At 42.4% G+C, this 12,323-nt stretch overlaps 1 protein-coding gene across 1 annotated transcript in view; it reads right to left on the bottom strand.

Annotated features, from left to right (window-relative positions):
* Positions 1–267: 267 nt before the first annotated feature.
* The window catches only part of LOC308306108 (SAM and SH3 domain-containing protein 1-like), a gene marked incomplete at its 5' end in the record, with an annotated part of 76,481 nt that continues 64,425 nt past the window's right edge, over positions 268–12,323 (bottom strand). The window contains 12 exons of the mRNA XM_080751008.1: positions 268–498; positions 1,407–1,538; positions 1,910–2,814; positions 4,223–4,354; positions 5,145–5,295; positions 5,744–5,950; positions 7,059–7,228; positions 7,595–7,727; positions 8,323–8,466; positions 8,622–8,696; positions 9,111–9,559; positions 10,406–10,538. Coding sequence (XP_080607134.1) covers positions 430–498; positions 1,407–1,538; positions 1,910–2,814; positions 4,223–4,354; positions 5,145–5,295; positions 5,744–5,950; positions 7,059–7,228; positions 7,595–7,727; positions 8,323–8,466; positions 8,622–8,696; positions 9,111–9,559; positions 10,406–10,538 — 2,700 coding nt within the window. The 3' untranslated portion in view covers positions 268–429. The remainder of the gene's footprint in view (positions 499–1,406; positions 1,539–1,909; positions 2,815–4,222; positions 4,355–5,144; positions 5,296–5,743; positions 5,951–7,058; positions 7,229–7,594; positions 7,728–8,322; positions 8,467–8,621; positions 8,697–9,110; positions 9,560–10,405; positions 10,539–12,323) is intronic.

The raw sequence follows: 12,323 nt of genomic DNA, 5'->3' as shown, positions 1-12,323 counted from the left end.
AGATCACAAGCAGATCGGCTATTTCTACTATCAATGTTCTTTTTTAAGTATAAAGTTATCAAATATGTGAGTAATCTCTTTGTATATTTAGGTTATGTGTCATATCTACCATGTGCAAATTCAAAGCCTAAAAGCCAAACAGAAATGGAATAGTCGTTAATTGCAATTATTTGAGTGACAATTATATGTCATGTAAAATGTCATAATCGTGACAGCCTTATATTCCCTTTAACCGGAATGCTTTGTGTAGCGATATTGAAATAACGGGTACAATGCAAGCTACTGTAGCCAGGAATTTAAGAAATCATTATGACCAACTTGGAAGTCACTTTTAGTCCATTTACAGTTTACACTTGTAAGCTTCATGCAGGCCATGTCAAAACGCCTACTTCTGGTTTCTACAAACAGGTACATAGATACAGTCCATGCTCATATTCCATTCAGATGAGCATTTGACTCTGGCGTGTGACATGCCTCGGTCAATCCTTTTATTGGGACCTGTAGAAAGGGTGACAGGAGGACAAAGGAAATCAGTTCAATGCAACTTAATAAAATAATATATTTGTTACTGTGCCAGTGTAGTGAAACCCTTATATACTGTAGTAATTGTGTAAAGTAACCAAGTACATCTACTCAAGTACTTTACTTAAGTACAATTGAGGTATTACTATTTTTTACTTTACTGGAGTATTTCCAATTTTCTGTACCTCTACTTCTACCCCACTGCAGCTCAGAGGCAACTATTGTACTTACTCCACTACAGTTGTTTGAGAACTTTAGTTACTAGTTAAATTGTAGATTTGTATTTGAAAATAGCTGTTGTGAGCTTGTAGATGTGCTATTTTCAAAAGATTAGTATACATTTTGAAACCCGTGCAATGGGACATTCTGCATAACGACTACTTTTACTTTTGGTACTTTAAGGGGGAAAAAGTGGGACTGAGTTACTAGGGCCCAAGGTGGAGCAGCCTTAATTATTTTAGCTATTGAAAAATAGCAGATCTACAAGCTTGTAGATCTGCTATTTTTGAAAAGTCGTGAAAATGTGTGCAAATCTTTGAATATATGTATTTTTCAAGCAAACATTTGTAACTCAAATATTGCTTCTGGGGGGTCCCTGGAACGAAATATTTTGAGATGGGGGTCCGTCACACAATATTCAAAGACTTGCACAAATTTTCAAAAATGTTCAGATCTACAAGCTCGCAGCGTTGCACTCGGTGCCGAACTGTGAGCTTGTATATCTGCTATTGTTCAATAGTTAAAGCACAAAATAATGCGTAATAATGCATTCCCAGTCAAAACGGGTTAAACCCTGTCCCCCTATGAAGAACATTCAGTGAATCCTTGTACCCAGGGCCCAGAATTTGGTGCGACACGCCTGCGGCAGATAAAGGGTCACTCACTGCCAGGCGTTGTTGCTTGCGTAGATGCTGAACTCTGAGCTGGTCCATGGCACAGACAGTCTCTCCTATAGGCTGCTTCAGCTCACTGGAAAACATCTCAATCACGGACTGAGGGATCCCATATCGGCCATACTGTCAACAAGATACAGCTGTGTGTGAATTTCTACTGTAGTTGGATTGATGTGGCATCATAAGAGGATGACAAAACACTGTCTATAGTGGTTCCAGATGGATACGTCCATTCAAATAATACATTTTTTTCCTTCTTTTTTTGGGGGGCAACACAAGGATAGCAGATGTTCAAAGATTAGATTACACATAATTATGCATAATTGTATTTATACTATATGACTCCAACCATGGTTTTTACGTCTGCTTAACTTTAAGCAAAGGATAATATCTGTTCCAAATAAAATAAAAATTTGCCTTTGACCACAGCAAGTGTTGATGCAAAAACAATAATTTATTAACTCAATGCCCATTTCATCTTTGCAAGACAGTACCTTGTCAGAGAAGGGTTCCATAGTCAGATCGATACCCTGCTGCTGAAGTCTTTCCTCCAGAAGACATTCGGGGTTCACAGACTTAACAGACATCTTCTTCTGTCTCTTCAGCCTGCGGGCTTCACATTGTGCTGAGATGGAAACATTTCTCTTGCCCTCCAAACCGAAGGTGTCAGAGGTATTTATGCACGGGATGTCATGAGCAAGGCTCATTTTAACTGGCAATGGCTCTCCGCATGGATTTGATAATGGAAGCATAGATACAGGATGACTGGACTGTCCTTTCTGCACTGTGGGAGGTAATTTAAGGTGTGCGCATGGGCTTTTCTCTTCCTGCCCGAGCGTGAGAACAGGCGCCGTTGGTAAATCCACTTCTATTCTTCCAGGCACACCACCACATAATGCGGTTGGTGTTTGCAATCTTTGAAACCTGCCCTCTGAATGTCTCTGAGGATTTAACCTGCGCTGCGTGGACTCCTCAGGCTTATACATACTGAAGTGTGTAATCTTCCAGTCCTTTGGGATAATAAGTAGTTGTCCTCTGTTCTGGACATCTTTCTTTGTGTGTAGGCTTCCCAGGGAGTGGCAAAGCCTTAGCTGCCTAGTCTCTGCTGCGCTAGCACCTCCCAATGCTTCCCAGCTGTGACTCCTGGTTAGGGTTCCACATGGAGGCTGAGTCCAACCCTGGCATATCAGACTTAAGGTGCTCTTAGGGGGTCTTAAGGAGGGTAGGGCACAGGGCAGGTGTCCCGGTGCCCTCTGGAGGACGGTCTTAGTGAGCTGGGTAGAGGTCGGGGTCAGGGTTGAAGTCAAGGGAATGAAAGGTTGTTCTGGGGACGGAAGATGGCTTGATTCAAAACCAGACGAGGACCTGCTCATGGAGGAAGATGTCTTTTTGTCCCTCCCTGAAATAAATAAGTGCAACGTGTGCATATCATGCATATTTCAATGTATTGTAAATGTACATGGTATGTGTTTCACGTGCAAATGGAAGAATATAGCGCTGTTGTGCAGTACTTTGGCAGTGTTGGAAAGAAAATACATCATTGACTGATGTGAAAAGAAATGGGGGAAAATGTGTAATGAATGAATGAATGAAAAATGAAAAACAAAGAAGAAAAAACAAGACAGGAAACAGGCGAGTAGTCCAGTCTGGTAAAGCATTGAGCAATTTATTCCTCATGCTCAACTGTGACAGTAGCACACTTCAGGACCTTTTTGAGACTGAAGAATCTACACCTCAATCAGAAGTGCTAGTGTTACTTGAACTTTTCTCTTATAACGGTTTTATTCATTATATCAGAGCGGTACTTTGTTTTCAAGGTTGTCCTCACTATGCGTTTCAATGCATTTTACAATTATACAAAAAAAAAAGCCACCTTTCAACAAGTATTATACCATTTAGTAAAAGTTTTTTTTATTGGTCTGCTTAATGCAGTTTTCAGGCACATCATAAAATATTGCTTAACATTATATAGTACTGAACTAGAAAAATATACACACAAAACGGCAGAATTTTGAAAGAACTATACAAGAGGGGAAACATAAGCAACTCTGACATCATGCTCTTCCCCACATGCCCTTTTAACATTCACAAGAGCCTTCGATTATATTACGACAGTAAGCATAACCCTTCGTATTTTTTAAAACTTTTTTTTCTCTTCCAAAGACGTAAACCAATGCAAACAACCACAAAAAAATAATGATCAATTAAGCAAGCGTTCACAGTAAATAAGTACTGCAATTACCGTTAGATGTTCGGTTTCTTTTTCTTTTTTTTACTAGTACTTTCATCACGCCTTGGTTCAATAGTCATCACTTTCAGCAAACGTGAAAAACCACCACGCAATTCACAACAGCAGATGTATTTGTGTAAGCAGACCAACAGGCAGCTCTACACAGAAACTGTACAGGTATTCTTAGATGTGAGTAATCTAGAAAAGCGCGCACCACCTCGCCTCCCTTGTGAATTCACTTACGAGAATGAAATTCTTGTACAGAGACAGGCGATAGTATCTCAAATGAATTGAAGCAGATGGGAGGCACAGCTCATAAGACGGCCTTTTCCATCCAATGCTGAGGAAAACAGAACAATTAATGACTAACAGAAAAAGTATTAAGTATGCAAGGAGGTGGGAATAAATGAGAGTTGCATATGCATGAGCGACAGGGAAAGAGCCTTTCCGAAAGAGCATGAAAAACTGAAGTTTGGTTTGGAATGCTCAAGCATGAAGACCATGGTGTCCTTAGTGACGAAGGAGGGCAGAAGCGGAGGACAGTGATCCGGTCACAGGCGACTCAGGCTGTCATTACCGTGCTCCAAATTCTCGCTGCTTTCATAGCAGCCAGAGTCCCTCGGCGAGTCGCCCAGAAGGCCAGGTCTGTCTAGGAGCAGCTTCTCTTGAGAGCCTCCAGACTGGCCGCTTCGCTCCGGGTCACTGCTACCTGCAGGGCACAACAGAAGCACCTCCAAGGTCAACAACACATGCACGTCCTTGTACTGTTGCCTTTTATATTGGATTTAATTTAAACTGCAGTTGTACTTCTGTATTTTACACTGCATCGTGCGGTGCAGTTTTGTTGCCATTTTCTAAATTCTCCCCAAGCCAGTCACCACTGTTGGCCTGGAGATGGTGTAGCCAACCATGTGCCTCCTCCAAAACAGAGTCACCAGCTGCTTCTTATCACCTGACGGTGAGGAGTTTAACCAGGAAATGTATGCAGCACAGAGGTTTACACAATCATTGAGTAGAGGCCCTCACCAACCAATAGGACACAATGTCCTGGTGGATTCTCAACCGCCACCACTGGAAATTGTTGGAATGCCCTGCCCTACCCGGCCATCCCGGAGGCACCACTGCCTCAAAGTAGTGGTGGAGAATACTCAACGCTAATACTTAAGGTATAGATATTCATGGTCAAACAGTACTCAAATAAAAGTGACATTTTCTATGTGAAATGTGTTAATGTACTGGAGTACTTGCTTTTAAAAATACATAAATATTACAAGTACAAATTACAAAGTACATTTTCTTTTTATGATGAGTGCATTGTAGACATTTTCCAGCTGATACGTAATAAAGAAAAATAAAGAAGCAACTGAAAACTCAACTATGTTGCCTACCCATACGTGATTTGTAGCTGTACCTGCAGACTGCAGTGCTTAGCCACCGAAAACCGGATGAAAGAGTTATGAAACGAAACGTTTGTATGTATGTTGTCATCTCAGACCCACCGTCATACTCCTGCAGCAGCTCCACAGCCGTAAGCAGCACAGCTCTGTGCTGAGGGTCTCTGATGTTCAGCTCATCCAGGTCCTCCTCCTCCAGAAGCTTGAAGGTGTCAAGGTCCTCGTAGCCATTGAACAGGAACGTGGGAAGGTGCTCCTGGGGAGGAAAGAGAACACAAAGGTCAAATGGTTAAACCACACAACACTGGCGTCACTATTTCGGGTTCGTTCAAAAATGTTCTAAATGGGTTGGCAGAGGGAGACTAGCGCTGAGGATTACAGCTTAGGCAATTGGTACTGGGAGAAAGATGGGTTACAACATCGTGGGATACGTTGTTTAAAAGAAACCAATGTTCTAAATGTACAAATAAATCCACAACAATTCATCCATTTCAAAATATTCAAACATAGAAGATCTAAATTAAAAAACAATGTTGGAACAACTGGTGGGTTAATAATTCAACAACAACATCCACATGTCTTGAGACAATCTAATGCTGCCAAGTTAAAAACACTATTACTGTGCATTTCTTGCTAATGTGCCATTATAATTTCCTTCCAGGAAAATAAAATCTATTTCTCTCTTTGTTTGACAAATGTATTACTTTGAGATTGATGCGATCAAGGAGCTCCTCGACAGAGGTGGGTTTGGGTTGCCGGGCCTTCCTCCTCCTGCGGGTCTTTTTGGGCTTCGCCACCTCTTCATGCAGGACATCCACATAGATGAATTTGAAGGTGCCGACTTTCCCACTTAGCAGGCCCATCCATGTACCCATTGGTGGCTTGCTGATGATATCAATGACATCTCCAATCTGCAAAACCAGAGGACTTAATTATAGACTGACCGTGCGCAAAGATTAATGGTTGAGTAGTGGGAAATAAATTATAATGGCTGGGAGACAGAAAGGGTTTGTTATGAATGTGTACTGTAGGTGGCATTATTGCCTCTGTTTCCTTAACCAACAGTGGCGCTAAACGCATTACACATGGATGTATTTCAATTGTAAAGTGAAACAAAGGGATAAAGAATAATAAAAAGGAAAGTACTCTAGTTCTTTTTGTCTTTCTCCTTCTTCTCCTTTATCTTTTTCACTTTGATTTTTATTATTATTATTTTCAATAATTACTGTGTTGGAGGGGTCAGCGTACTTTTATTGAAGTGGTCAATGAAGGGTTGCCAGATCTTGTAGAATTTGTCTTCTCTCCCTCTCAATTCGAACTTTATTTTTTCTAATTGTAGATAGTGCATAACATCTTTCATAAGGGCAGTATGCGTCTGTGCATGCACCGGTTTCCAATTTTGCAGTATCAGCCTACAAGCCAGTATAGTCACAAACATCACCATGTTATATTGTGCACTAGTCAGTTTAACATTGGGCCCTCTGACTCCCAGAATAGCCGTCAGTGGATCCGGGTCGAAAGGCTTCTTAATTATGTCTGACAGTGATTTGAATATATTTTGACAATATGGTGTTCATTTTGTACAGTGCCAGAACATTATGAGCCAACGTTGCTGGAGCCTGGCCACATCTGTCACATGCTGGGTTTACATTTGGATACATTGTTAAGTTTTTCCTTTGACAGATGTAGTCTGTGTAAGATTTTAAATTGCAGGAGGCCATGTCTTGCACATATTGATGATGAGTGTACCATTCTTTGGGATGTATTCATTTCTTTTTTTAATGTATTCTTAGCAGCATAAACAAGCTGTAATGCTGTAATCAATGTAACCAATGCTTTATGACCACATACTGTAGCTAAACACTAGTTACCCAGTATAACTTTATATTAATAATACCTGGAATTCATTTTGAATTCAAACCAGGGACCCAGGGACCTGTCCCCAAATTGAACCAATGTAAAAAGACTAATTTATCACAGGTTTCATTTTTTCTTATTGGAACTTCTGAACTGCCTTACCTTGAGTTTGAGGGAGTCTGTGTCATATGGGCTTGGAGTGAAGTCAGTATGGACCAGAGCACGTCCACAGAAAGGTCCTCTGTAAGGCAGTTCATCTTCCTCCCCGTCCTCAGACTTGACGCTCTCCCTGTTGCTGTTGGAGGAGTCAGTGGTCCCCACCGTTTGACCGCCTGCAGACAGCACCAGCCGCATGGCGTTAGGAATATTGACATTGGATGTGCATGTGCTGCACACACAGAGCATGCATACTAATTTGTAGGTCATCTTTTATTGTACCGAAAGGGAAATTTGTATTGCAGGGAGAGAATGCATACACCAGGAGTCATCAATGCTAGTTTCCAAGGGCTCTCTCTTTCTCACACACACACACACACACACACACACACACACACACACACACACACACACACACACACACACACACACACACACACACACACACACACACACACACACACACACACACACACACACACACACACACACACACACACACACACACACACACACACACACACACACACACACACACTTACTCATAGAACTCTGTCCACTGAGTGAGCTCCTAAGACTCTCCACGGACCCTCCTGGCTTCAGTTTGGATTTTCCCAGAGATTCTCGGTCAGTGTGGGGGGATTGGGGGCAGCTAGATATGTGGTCAGGGCTCGACTACAGGGCAGAGAAAGAATGCTTAGTTCTACTTTGCACACCACAGTTCTGCAGACTGTTATGTGTAAACTGAATCGGTTTTCCAGCATGGCACAAAATGTTCTTTCCACATAGGGTCAAATAAAACAGTATAGGCCAGGGGTCTTCAATGTTTTCAGGCCAAGGACCCCTTAGTTGAGAGAGAGATGAAGCAGGGACCCCCACAACCTTTTCATAGATTCCATATAGTTTAATCGTTGGACAGCACAATCGTCAGTGTATTTTGGATTCATGTCAATGTGTGTTTTCAGATATTTAACCACTTGAACCGTCAATACTTAATAAACTTGACCTTTCACTCTGTACTTAGTCTGCTCTTTTTCCCCTCTACACTAAACCCCTTTGCCTAAAATAGCCGATGTACAAGCTCACAACGCCTCGCAGCGTGAGGCGTTGTGAGCTTGTAGATCTGCTATTTTTGGCTAAAGTTCTCAGGGGAAAAAAAAGTTTCTATCACACAAAGATTTGGAGGACCCCCTGTAGAATCTCTAATGACCCCCTACGGCCCGTAGGGGTCCCGGACCCCCTGTTGAAGAAGCATGATGACAGGATTTACCTGTTCAGAAAGAGAGCAGTGGTATCTCTTGGATATGCGTTTCCTCATGGTCTCTCTCACAGACTTGACCTTTTTGCCCAGGGAAATGCGGGACATCGGTGGAGACTTAACGCAGGCTCTTGGGATGCCTACAGTGTTTTTGTTCTGATTTGCAAATGGGAAACAAGAACAATTTACAAAATTAGGCACACACATAATACGGACATAGAGATAAAAGCACTAACCTAAATCCACTCCTTAGCTAACAGATAAATGTTAGCTATCAGCAATACCATAATACCATGAGAATGACTACTTACAGGGCCATCACAATCACAGTTGACTGTGTGCAGCGACCGGCTTGTCAGGTCAAAACCTCCAAAACTGCAGGTTCTCTGTGAAATAAAGAGGATATTCTGGTTGTAAACAATGAATAAACTGGGATGATGAGGTGATTTAAATTATTTGGCATTACTAAGCAACACGTACATATAGTTGAGTCAAACAGGTAGGCTAATTTTTACCAACTCAAAAACCCATACATTTGTTTTTAATTTTATACAGCTTTGATGAATACTTGATTCTGTAGCATTGATTAATGTGCAGACTCAAGGCATTTCGTGGTCAGCTTTTCCCAGATAGCACACCAATGTTATGAGTAATAAATAGACCAGTGTTCTGCCCCCGTTTTACGTTGCTCTGGAAATATCAGTCTTGCATCACCCGGTCATGGTTTATTTTCCAATAATGACCACCTCACTACACATTATCCTCCTCAATCATCTCCTAACTCCTCTCACCCTACTCACCCCATGCTGTGTGAGAGGACTGAGTGCCCTCCGGCGGAGCTCTCCCTCAGTGACAGAGCGGGCCATTTTGGTCTCCTCCTCTACGCCTTCCCCACTGCACCCTGTCTCCGTCTCGGAGAGAGAAGAACCGCTGCCCCCCAACCCCGGCTCCCTGGTCCCCTCTCCAAGGCCTTTCTCCTGGTGGCTGTGGGAGCTGCTGCTGCCAGTAGACTTGCCAAAGGCTCTGAAGATCTTGTGGCTGCTGCAGGTGTCCAGGCTGCTAGAGGAAGGGGAGGTGGTGGAGGTGGTGGTGGTGGTGGTGGTGGTGGTCAGGCTGTCCGAGTCACGGTCAGAGGTCAGCTGATCGCGCAGGGCCGCGGCCAGGGAGTCCACCTGGCAGCACGTCACCTGCCTCTTCTGCACCCCGGAGTAGAAGGAAGCAGCAGCGTCCACCTCAACACTCAATGACTCTGTTGGGGATTGAGGACAGGGTATATTAGATGTAATACCTTAAAGGAGTAGTTCACCCCCAAAATGACTTTTTTTCTATTGATTACTCATGCCATGGAGAGTACAGTTCAATAATATTTTTTGGTTTTTGTCACATTCCTAAGACAAAAATTTGATTCAGTAAATTTACCCCCATTGATTCCGGATGGGGACCCGTTTCGAAACGGGTCCCCATCCGGAACGAATGGGGGTAAATTTATTGTTATCACATTTGTGTCTTAGGAATGTGACAAAAACTAAAAATATTATTGAACTCAAGTCTCCATGGCGTGACTAATCAATAGAAAAAAAGTCATTTTGGGGGTGAACTACTCCTTTAACACAGTGTTTCTCAAACGTACAAGTTCTCCCCTTAACTCTGACCCCCTAAAGGAAGGAGTCCCTGGAATCCACTTTGAGAAACACTGCCCTAACCTGAAGACGGCAGTTGTCTAGTGAAACATTGGTTTCCTCACTCTGCATTCTTAAATAAAATATTGGCACTTTGACTACCAGTGTGTGCGTCCGCAGTCTTTTAAAGACTACCATTTAGAATAGGTGTAATTAGGTGTATATGATGATGATTGATTGATTGATTGATTGATTGATTGATTGATTGATTGCGGATACAGTTCACCATATTCACATGACGACCACTATGCCCTTATGTCATACTTCATGCGTCATCACCGACTACGACGTAAAAGCAAAATGGCTGACATGTGATTACAGTCAATGGCATTAACGACTTTTCTTTTCTATCATGTGACTGATTGCCTATCCATGATAAATGCTATTCCCTCAATATTACATGCAGTGTACTGTACCCTGTGATCCAGGCTTCTTAGACTCATCAATCCTGATTAGCTTCTTCTTGGCCTTGCGGGTGGAGTTGACCAGTTTGTGGAGTCTCTTAAATGTGACAGATTCCTCCTGTTCGTCGTCTGACAGGTCACACGGCTATCACGAAGAACGCACAGAAAAGGTATAGTGAGAAAAATACGAGAGCTGACATTTGAGAGTTATATCAAGCTATATTATTGTTATGAACAATAACACAATACACCTTACTGTACAAGCGTACTGTATGTTTACAGAATGGTGAGCAATAGGGTTTTTTTATTTCATTCGTGACATCAGGAAGTTCACACCGTCTCAAAATTAGGCAGCGAGAAAGATATTTATATTGTACAGTATGCATGCTGCAGAAGCGGCAACTGAAACCACATGTTGCTCGACATAAATGTGATATATGAACCCACAGACTCTGAATGCTATGTGGAGAACCAGTGGTCACCCTCCATGGCTACTGTAATGTTTAAATAGACTTGTGGGAGGGGGGTTCACATGGGTAAACAAATGGTTTGCGTGCTGGAAATCACCTTGTCCAATCCCCCCTGGTAAACCACACAGGTTGAATACAATGCTTCAAATGGTTTGCAAACATGCATGTACCAAGACAGGGAAGTCACTCAGAAACTGTCTGTGGGATTGACACATGCTTTTCACAGTATACCCAGGCCGCAGAAAAACCGGACATTAGACATATGAGCTATTCATAGTGGAACGAGCGTTCCGTGAGACTTTCTGTAAAATGAAAGACTATGTGTGGGAGGAGAGAGAAAAAGATGTAAAAAAAAGAAGAAGAAAAAAAGAGTCACATCTCTTTTACACACAAATTCGCGATATAGAGAGGGCCGGAGAACACACAGCGAGAGGACAGAGAGAGAGAGAGAGAAACACTGAGGCCATCCAGACAAATCTGAAAAATGTGCTCTGAACCTGAGCCCCCTAATCACCCCACCTAAGCATAAAAGAGCTGTGGCGGGCATAACAGGGCTCTGTGCTCAATCCACCCGCTCACCACAGCACAATAGGGGGTTAGCGCTTTGACAGCGATGAATAGGAGCCCGTCCAGTGCCCTGGAGTTGGGAGAAGGCCCTGTGCAACAGGGCTTTAAAGGGGCCCCGGTTCATAGCCAGGACAGAGGGAGAGAGGGAGAGAGGGAGAGAGAGAGAGGGAGAGAGAGAGAGAGAGAGAGAGAGAGAGAGAGAGAGAGAAAGAGAGAGAGAGATGGAGAGGAGAGAGAGAGAGAGATAGTGTCAACAGCTACAGTAAGCAGCAGCCTTGGCACTGGTAAAGCGCTGCCTCTTCACTCACACTCATGTCCGAGGTAGTGATTCAGCATTTGGGCTGTAACTAGGCATGGGATGATATGAAAATGTCATGTCACGATGATCCTACACAAAGTAAATGTGATTTATGATATTATCCCGATAATAATCAGAATTATGCTTAAAACTCTTGAAATTGCACTAAACCCTACTGGAATCACGTTACCTTACATTTTGTTAAGAAAAATAATTTGTATTGCGTCATATGAAAAACAAACAAGGACAGATTCAGACTCCCGTCATCACCCAGCAGGTGATCATAGTGTGTGACTTAAATCTAGTAATAATAATCTAAAACTTGATATCCCAGCATTTACATGGTTCAAATAGTTAAGTGTTATAGAATAGATAAATTATCTTGTTTGTGGTTTCAAATTACACACAGAGAGAGGTAGGGAAAGGACAGCAGAATTCATAAAAAGAATATACATAAAATGAAAGAAATGTAATTTTAAGATCTCACTGCATAAATAAGCGACAAAATTAAAAACAACAATAGCAACACTGTTGTTACTTCTGCTCTTTAAATAAAACAAGGCCACCTCACCTGGTATTGTGGAACAGAGTCAAA

This window comes from Nannobrachium achirus (assembly GCF_963921795.1).
Source record: "Nannobrachium achirus genome assembly, chromosome: 20".
Taxonomy (NCBI): domain Eukaryota; kingdom Metazoa; phylum Chordata; class Actinopteri; order Myctophiformes; family Myctophidae; genus Nannobrachium; species Nannobrachium achirus.
Note: the sequence above shows the minus strand (reverse complement) of the source record. Positions and strands in the feature narration are given on the sequence as shown.